The sequence below is a fragment of the Ranitomeya variabilis genome, chromosome 2 (assembly GCF_051348905.1).
Source record: "Ranitomeya variabilis isolate aRanVar5 chromosome 2, aRanVar5.hap1, whole genome shotgun sequence".
NCBI lineage: Eukaryota > Metazoa > Chordata > Amphibia > Anura > Dendrobatidae > Ranitomeya > Ranitomeya variabilis.
Window position 1 is genome coordinate 422,632,809 of NC_135233.1, and position 9,762 is coordinate 422,642,570.

General features: G+C 53.9%; 1 protein-coding gene across 3 annotated transcripts in view; it reads left to right on the plus strand.

Annotated features, from left to right (window-relative positions):
- Positions 1-5,673, plus strand: part of ZNF143 (zinc finger protein 143) — a 29,614-nt gene extending 23,941 nt beyond the window's left edge. For all 3 annotated transcript variants that reach the window (XM_077286647.1, XM_077286648.1, XM_077286649.1), the window contains 3 exons: positions 3,641-3,768; positions 3,966-4,112; positions 4,288-5,673. In XM_077286647.1, the coding sequence (XP_077142762.1) occupies positions 3,641-3,768; positions 3,966-4,112; positions 4,288-4,371 (359 nt within the window). In that variant the 3' untranslated portion in view covers positions 4,372-5,673. The remainder of the gene's footprint in view (positions 1-3,640; positions 3,769-3,965; positions 4,113-4,287) is intronic.
- Positions 5,674-9,762: the final 4,089 nt, after the last annotated feature.

Sequence of the window (9,762 nt, forward strand, 5' to 3'; positions counted from 1 at the left end):
TAACGAGCGAGCGTGGAGGGGCCCAGGCAGCATCCGTTGGGTCAACGGCCCACCTGGCAGAGCAGCAGCCCTGACATGGGGAGGGGCCGTACATTCCTCCCTGTCAGAACCGCTGATCTGGAACAGCTGCCGGCTGCACCATCTGCGGCTCCGCTGCTTCCATTGTTTGTGCGCTGACAGCCAGAACTTGTACCGGCTGTAATAGATGGATGTGACCGCAGCAGAGACCCGAGACTGCCCCGGAATATTGTCCTGATGGTACAGTGCAAACCGGCGCGCTCTGCATCGCTGATCCCGCTTGCTCTGCATCGCTGATCCCCCGCGCTCTGCATCGCTGATCCCCCGCGCTCTGCATCGCTGATCCCCCGCGCTCTGCATCGCTGATCCCCCGCGCTCTGCATCGCTGATCCCCCCCCCCGCGCTCTGCATCGCTGATCCCCCCCCGCGCTCTGCATCGCTGATCCCCCCCAAGCTCTGCATCGCTGATCCCCCCCACGCTCTGCATCGCTGATCCCCCCCCACGCTCTGCATCGCTGATCCCCCCACGCTCTGCATCGCTGATCCCCCGCGCTCTGCATCGCTGATCCCCCCACGCTCTGCATCGCTGATCCCCCCCCCCGCGCTCTGCATCGCTGATCCCCCCAAGCTCTGCATCGCTGATCCCCCCCCCCCCACGCTCTGCATCGCTGATCCCCCCCCCACGCTCTGCATCGCTGATCCCCCCCACGCTCTGCATCGCTGATCCCCCCCCACGCTCTGCATCGCTGATCCCCCCCACGCTCTGCATCGCTGATCCCCCCCCCACGCTCTGCATCGCTGATCCCCCCCCCACGCTCTGCATCGCTGATCCCCCCCCCCACGCTCTGCATCGCTGATTCCCCCACCCCACGCTCTGCATCGCTGATCCCCCCCCCACGCTCTGCATCGCTGATCCCCCCCCCCACGCTCTGCATCGCTGATCCCCCCCCCCCCCACGCTCTGCATCGCTGATCCCCCCCCCCCACGCTCTGCATCGCTGATCCCCCCCCACACGCTTTGCATCGCTGATCCCCCCCCCCCCCCACGCTTTGCATCGCTGATCGGCCGTGCTCTACATCGCTGATCCACCGCTCTCTGCATCGCTGATCCGCCGCGCTCTCCTGACTCCGCTCTGCGCTACAATTCAGTATCTCTGCTTACTGTCAGGAGAAATCCAGTCTGGACACGTTTTACTTGCGCTTGTACACTGTAGCAAACATTCCTGATTACCTACATTAGATACATTGCAACAAATCCTCTGCTGTTAAATGAATCGGGTCTGAATGAGTTCTGTTCTTCTAGAAGAGCGGCATTAAATTGGGAAAACCGCTCCGGTAGGGTCAGATGGTGACAACGAAACGCCGCCGACCATGATGACCGACACGATTGTGTGTCACCACCAATAATCTCTACTGACGGAGGCACCAGGGATCGCTTACATGCAGTTCATCTGATGAACAGCAGAGGGAGCGCGTGTTCCCATCCTGAAGCTGCTGCTGTATACTATATACCCGGGATAGAGCAGCCCCCAGAATATACTGTATACCTGGTATACAGCAGCCCCTGGTATATACTGTATACCTGGGATAGAGCAGCCCCCGCTATATACTGTATACCTGGGATAGAGCAGCCCCTGGTATATACTGTATACCTGGTATACAGCAGCTCCCGGTATATACTGTATACCTGGAAAAGGGCAGCTCCCGGAATATACTGTATACCTGGTATACAGCAGCCCCTGGTATATACTGTATACCTGGGATAGAGCAGCACCCGATATATACTGTATACCTGGTATACAGCAGCTCCCGGTATATACTGTATACCTGGGATAGAGCAGCACCCGGTATATACTGTATACCTCGACAGAGCAGCCCCCGGTATATGCTGTATACATGGGATAGAGCAGGTCCCGGTATATACTGTACACCTGGGATAGAGCAGCCCCCCTAGTATATACTGTATACCTTAGATAGAGCAGCCCCCGGTATATACTGTATACGTGGGATAGAGCAGCCCCCGGTATATGCTGTATACCTGGGATAGAGCAGCCCCAGGTATATGCTGTATACCTGGGATAGAGCAGCCCCCGGTATATGCTGTATACCTGGGATAGAGCAGCTCCTGGTATATACTGTATACCTGGGATAGAGCAGCCCCCAGAATATACTGTATACCTGGGATAGAGCAGCCCCTGGTATATACTGTATACCTGGGATAGAGCAGCCCCCGGTATATACTGTATACCTGGGATAGAGCAGCCCCCTATATACCTAAGATAGAGCAGCCCCCGGTATATACTGTATACCTGGGATAGAGCAGCCCCCGGTGTATATACTGTATACCTGGGATAGAGCAGCCCCCTATATACCTGGGATAGAGCAGCCCCCGGTATATACTGTATACCTGAGATAGAGCAGCCCCCCCAGTATATCTCTGAGCTCTCCTCCAGTTTACGCCTCGCTCTCCTGCAGTTTACGCCTCGCTCTCTGAGCTCTCCTCCAGTTTACGCCTCACTCTCTGAGTTCTCTTCCAGTTTACGCCTCGCTCTCTAGTTTACGCTTGCTGACCTCTCCTCCAGTTGACACCTCGCTCTCTGAGCTCTCCTCTAGTTCACGCCTCACTCCCCTCTAGTTTACACCTCGCTCCTCTCTAGTTTACGCCTCACTCCCCGAGCTCTCCTCTAATTTACGCTAAGCTCTCCCCTAGTTTACGCTCGCTCTGAGCTCTCCTCCAGTTGACTCCTCGCTCTCTGAGCTGTTCTCTAGCTTACGCCTCCTTCACCAGGGCATCCTTATCACTTCCTTGGTGTTTGCAGACTGAGTGATTCTTGTGACCTCACTGTGTACACACAGCCTCCATTGTGTCCCTACCAGAGCTGAAGCTACTTCTCAGCTACAGGATACTCCGTCTTTTATTACAGGCGACAGGTTAATCTTTAACGTGCTGCTGATTTGTTGTCTGTCATTTTGGAGCCGATTCTTCTATAGAATAAACTGTGACCTGCACCAGCAGAATAGTGAGTGCAGCTCTGGAGTATAATACAGGATGTAACTCAGGATCAGTAAAGTAATGTATGTACACAGTGACTGCACCAGCAGAATAGTGAGTGCAGCTCTGGGGTATAATACAGGATGTAACTCAGGATCAGTAATGTAATGTATGTACACAGTGACTGCACCAGCAGAATAGTGAGTGCAGCTCTGGAGTATAATACAGGATGTAACTCAGGATCAGTAATGTATGTACACAGTGACTGCATCAGCAGAATAGTGAGTGCAGCTCTGGGGTATAATACAGGATGTAACTCAGGATCAGTAATGTAATGTATGTACACAGTGACTGCACCAGCAGAATAGTGAGTGCAGCTCTGGAGTATAATACAGGATGTAACTCAGGATCAGTAATGTAATGTATGTACACAGTGACTGCACCAGCAGAATAGTGAGTGCAGCTCTGGAGTATAATACAAGGTCAGTAATGTGATGTAGTCACTGATTAATCTTTATATTTCGCTTACTTCTCTATATAAATTGAAACCGTCGTCAGTAGTGAACAGACACTTTGGAAACACTGACTGTTTCCTCGGATGATGACCCCTCGCTGTCCTTCCCTCTTATAGCTGAAGACCTCCTGAAGAGCTCGCAGATCACATACGTCACTGGGGTGAGAGGAGAGGACGGTATACCGACAGCCGTGGCGCAGTCAGGGCAGCAGTTGGCTCTTATCGCGCAGGACGGCACACAACACGTAAGTGATGAGCAATAATCGGGGATCGGCACCATGAAGTCCCACAACGTAATCATGATGCAAATGACATAAACATGCGCAATTCTGCAAACTCTATTTTCAGCTCGTTCTCCCGTTCTCGGCAGCACTCCGCCTCCCCGGTGGTGCCGCAGCCCCCTCTGGTGCATTTCTCCACTGTCTCCTTTCTCTCCTCACAGGTGGCTATAGTGGCGCAGGACCTGTCTGCTTTCCATGCGGCCTCGGCGGAAATGGTGCAGCAGCAACATGGCCACCATCTGGTCACCACCGAGAGCCGGCCGGTCACATTACTGGCCACATCTAATGGGACGCAGATTGCCGTGACGGTATGAGGCGGATTAATGTTTTATTGCTGGGCTAATTATCTTGGCGGACCCTTTCTATGTGGTGTATGCGGACCACCTCTCCCCTCATTGTCTATGGGACTGCTGGGGGTCTCGGGATGAAGGGTCCTCTTACCTCCCATGGGCGGATCATACATTGCTTGTTTTCTCCCATCAGCTCGGCGAGCAGCAATCCTTGGAAGAAGCCATCAGGATAGCCTCGCGGATACAGCAGGGGGAGTCTCCCGGGCTGGACGAGTAGCCCATCGCAGCGGCCATCTTGTCGGGATGTAGAAATCTTATTCCGGGACTTGTAGGACATTGTCACTTTCCGGGGCCGAGATGAAATTCTGGTTACATTTCAGTTGCGTGTCCCCGGCGTCGTCTCGCCGTCAGGGCTCATGTCTGCGCTCGCGCTCCGGACGCTTTGTACTTTTTGTAAATAGAGATTGTTAATGCCGAGATTGTTGATACTATTTTATCTTTGCTGCACATCATGCACAAAGCCCTCCCCTGCCACCGACATAAAGGGGCCACACAGAGCCTGCACGATGCCGCCATTCTTTGGCATAGATGGAGAAGATCCGGGAAGCCTCACATGAATCAGTTTAGCCGCAGACGTGAGATGTTTATCCGCTAGCACTTGGGTGGTCCTGCACTGATGATGCCATTTTCATCTATCACCTGACCGCTGCAGCCAATCCGACATCAGCAGTGGTGCCTGCGTGTGTCATGTGAATGATGAAAGCGACATCGTTACTATAGGACTCCGCAACTTAACGGCGATTAATGGATCGTTTTTTTTCTACCTTCTTCTTAAGTTATTTTCTTATAATTAATTCAACCCCTTTATCTTTAATGGGTAAAATTGCCAAATCCTGGTTAAATAGAGCAATGTGCCTCTAATTACACTCTGTTCTCAAGGACGGAGGGATGTATAAGTGCTGTCTAGGTTCCCGGCCACCGCTGCACTCTGTAGCCGTGGCTGTTTTCTTAGGCAAGGAACGCAGCGTCACAAATCCTTTACTTTTTAGCCAGTGAGCGCTGCTCTGAAGCTGGTGAATCAGGTCTGTGCTCCTCTGATGTTGCGGCAGTAAAGCCGCCTCATTGAGCAGCATAGGAGATGGCACAGGTCGGGCCATGCTGCTGTCAATCATCAGGTGCAGCACGCAGCTGAAGACAGTGGATACAGCTGCCACCTCCTGCGTCAGAACTGCGGATAGACCTCTCACGTCCGCGGTGTGCATTTATGACACTTTATAAATCGGATTGAGACTCTGACATGAAATATCAGAGGGGCGGTCGTTGTGACGTTTCCGTGTGCCCCCAGGGGGCGCTCCGCCGAGGATCTCTGACATTAATTAATAAAGCGCTGCCCTCGGCTGTTGCTGAATTCTTTATTTATGTACATTTCTGAATTTTTCTCCTCTCCACGTCCTCAGTCGCGTTGGCCGTCGGGGAGGGGACACTTATCGCGCTTCTGTTTATTTATAAGCACTGATTTTATTTGTACAACGAAGCAATAAACATTTTGCTTTTTTTTTTAATAAAAAGAAACCCTTCAGCAGATGTTTGGTGATTTGTGCAGAGGTGGATGCAGGACCCCGCTCACGTGGCAGATGCAGGACCCTCTCACGTGGCGGATGCAGGTCCCCCTTACGTAGCGGATGCAGGACCCGCTCACGTGGCAGATGCAGGTCCCCCTTACGTGGCGGATGCAGGACCCCCTTACGTGGCGGATGCAGGTCCCCCTTACGTGGTGGATGCAGGACCCGCTCATATGGATGCAGTACCCGCTCACGGGGCGGATGCAGGACCCGCTCACGTGGCAGATGCAGGTCCCACTAACGTGGCGGATGCAGGACCCCCTTACGTGGCGGATGCAGGTCCCCCTTACGTGGTGGATGCAGGACCCGCTCATGTGGTGGATGCAGGACCCGCTCACGTGGCAGATGCAGGTCCCACTAACGTGGCGGATGCAGGACCCCCTTACGTGGCGGATGCAGGTCCCCCTTACGTGGTGGATGCAGGACCCGCTCACGTGGTGGATGCAGGACCCCCTTACGTGGCGGATGCAGGTCCCCCTTACGTGGTGGATGCAGGACCTGCTCACGTGGCGGATGCAGGACCCCCTTACGTGGCGGATGCAGGACCCGCTCACGTGGCGGATGGAGGACCCGCTCACGTGGAGGATGCAGGACCCGCTCACGTGGCAGATGCAGGTCCCCCTTACACGGCGGATGCAGGACGTGGCAGATGCAGGTCCCCCTTACGTGGTGGATGCAGGACCCGCTCACGTGGTGGATGCAGGACCCCCTTACATGGCGGATGCAGGTCCCCCTTACGTGGTGGATGCAGGACCTGCTCACGTGGCGGATGCAGGACCCCCTTACGTGGTGGATGCAGGACCCGCTCATGTGGATGCAGGAACCGCTCACGTGGCAGATGCAGGAACCGTTCACGTGGCAGATGCAGGTCCCCCTTGCGTGGTGGATGCAGGACCCGCTCATGTGGTGGATGCAGGACCAGCTCACGTGGCAGATGCAAGTCCCCTTACGTGGCGGATGCAGGACGTGGCAGATGCAGGTCCCCCTTATGTGGCGCATGCAGGACCCGCTCATGTGGCGGATGCAGGTCCCCCTTACGTGGTGGATGCAGGACACGCTCACGTGGCAGATTCAGGTCCCCCTTACGTGGTGGATGCAGGTCCCCCTTATGCGGTGCATGCAGGACCCGCTCACGTGGCGGATGCAGGTCCCCCTTACGTGGTGGATGCAGGACCCGCTCTCGTGGCAGATGCAGGACCCGCTCATGTGGCAGATGCAGGTCCCCCTTACGTGGGGGATGCAGGACCCACTCACGTGGCGGATGCAGGTCCCCCTTACGTGGTGGATGCAGGACCCGCTCACGTGGTGGATGCAGGACCCGCTCACGTGGTGGATGCAGGACCCGCTCACGTGGTGGATGCAGGACCCGCTCACGTGGTGGATGCAGGACCCGCTCACGTGGTGGATGCAGGACCCTCTCACGTGGTGGATGCAGGACCCTCTCACGTGGTGGATGCAGGACCCGCTCACGTGGCGGATGCAGGTCCCCCTTACGTGGAGGATGCAGGTCCCCCTTACGTGGCGGATGCAGGATGTGGCAGATGCAGGTCCCCCTTACGTGGTGGATGCAGGACCCGCTCACGTGGATGCAGGAGCCCCTTACGTGGCGGAAGCAGGTCCCCCTTACGTGGATGCAAGACCCGCTCATGTGGATGCAGGACCCGCTCACGTGGCGGATGCAGGTCCCCCTTGCGTGGTGGATGCAGGACCCGCTCACGTGGCGGATGCAGGTCCCCCTTATGTGGTGGATGCAGGACCCGCTCACGTGGCGGATGCAGGTCCCCCTTACGTGGCGGATGCAGGACCCGCTCATGTGGTAGATGCAGGTCCCCCTTACATGGTGGATGCAGGTCCCCCTTACGTGACGGATGCAGGACCCGCTCATGTGGTAGATGCAGGTCCCCCTTACATGGTGGATGCAGGACCCGCTCGTGGTAGATGCAGGTCCCCCTTACATGGTGGATGCAGGACCCGCTCATGTGGTAGATGCGGGTCCTCCTTACGTGGTGGATGCAGGAACCCCTTACATGGTGGATGCAGGTACCCCCTACGTGGCGGATACAGGTCCCCCTTACGTGGCGGATGCAGGACGTGGCGGATGCAGGTCCCCCTTATGTGGTGGATGCAGGACCCGCTCATCTGGTAGATGCAGGTCCCCCTTACGTGGTGGATACAGAACCCCCTTACGTGGAGGATGCAGGTCCTGCTCATGTGGCGGACGCGGTTACACCTGCAGGAGATCCGGCCGCCGCTCGCTCTTGTCATTCCTGGGGTTGCTTGGTTCTGTGCGGTGACGCCTGTTTGATGGGAGGCTCAGACTATAAGTGCAATAATTATAGGGGTGCAAATTGCCTCTTCTGGGAAAAAGAGGACTTAACTCTATAGCGCCACCTGTTGGAAGTAGCGATCCTACAAGTCACAATCAACCCTTTAACGAGTCGTGCAATATGACTTAGGATAAATTATAGGGGATAACTCGGGAGACTCTTTGCGTGGAACAAGATAACTACAGGACACAGTTTTATAAGTGGTAAAGTCTATATTCTCACACGGTGATTCAAACAGGTGCAGAGAGAAACTCAAGTCCACAACACTTGGTGTAAATATTAAACGCAGCTTAGCAGTCTATAGGAAACTTCAGAGGAAAATGCAATCAAGCAGAAAGTCTATGAAGCACAGTTATTCTTGAGGATACTTGACACGAATAAATCCTTGTTTTAGTCCAAACACAGATAGATAAGCTTATAAGGCAGTTCAAATCATATCTTAGCTCAACCAGGGAGGCCTGGTTAATAGTCTCATGTTTTTGCAGAGCAGAAACAGCTTACATGTCCAGCAAATGCAGATGGAAATAAACACAAGCAGCAGATGAAGGAGGATTACTGGAACTGGTGTATGCAGCAGGAACTCAGAGCAGAGTAGCAGGATCACCACACAGGTTTACAGGAGCAGGTATATAGCCAGGGAGTCATCAGAGGTCAGGAGCTGGATGCAAGGTAGAATAATCTAGCACAGACTGAAGGCTGGGGTGGAGTTTTATAGCAGGAAGACACAGTGCACATGAGACCAAAGACGCCATCTTGGAAAAGGGCAGTAATGCACAAAAGGTAAAAAATGTTCAGAGTCCTGACATTACTCCCTCCTTAGAAGCGGCCTCAGGACGATCCTGGACCTGGTTTCTCAGGGAATCTCTGATGAAAACGAGAAATCTTCTGTTGGGCATTGATGTTTTCCACAGGTTCCCAAGAGTCTTCCTTAGGGGGATATCCCTACCATCTTATCAGATATTGGAGCCGATTCCTGCGAATCCTGGAATCAATAATTTCCTCCACCACAAATTGTTCTCGCCCATCAATCACCACAGGCTGCGGAGGTGGCAGAGCACGTCCCTGGAAGGTATTAGGAGATACAGGCTTTAGTAAAGATACATGAAAAACTGGGTGTACCTTCATAGTCCTAAGCAGCTTCAGCCGGCAGGCCACAGAGCTCAAAATACCGTTGATCTTGAAAGGGCCAATGAATTTCTGTCCAAGTTTTTGTGAAGGAACGTTTAACTTCAGATTCTTAGTTGCAAACCACACGGAATCTCCTACCTTGAACATGGGTGCAGGTTTATGGAATCTATCAGCCGATCTCTTAGAACGTTCTTGAGCTGTGGTCAGGGATTCCTTCAGAACCTCCAGATTTTGTCTCATCGCAGTCAGCCTTTCCTCCACTGCCGGAACCGGAAAATTAATTGGAGACCTAGGTAAAATACACGGATGATAACCCAGATTGGCAAAGAAAGGTGTAAATTTAGTGGAGGCGCCCTGAGAATTATTATATGAAAATTCGGCTATCGGCAGCAACTCCAACCAATCATCCTGGAGATGGCTGACATAGCATCTTAGATATTGTTCCAGCGTCTGGTTGGTACGCTCAGTCTGACCATTTGTCTGGGGATGGTAAGCGGAAGAGAGACAGACATTAATATTGAGTGCAGAGCAAAACCCCTTCCAGAATCTTGAAGTGAACTGTACTCCACGGTCAGAGATGATCTCATCCGG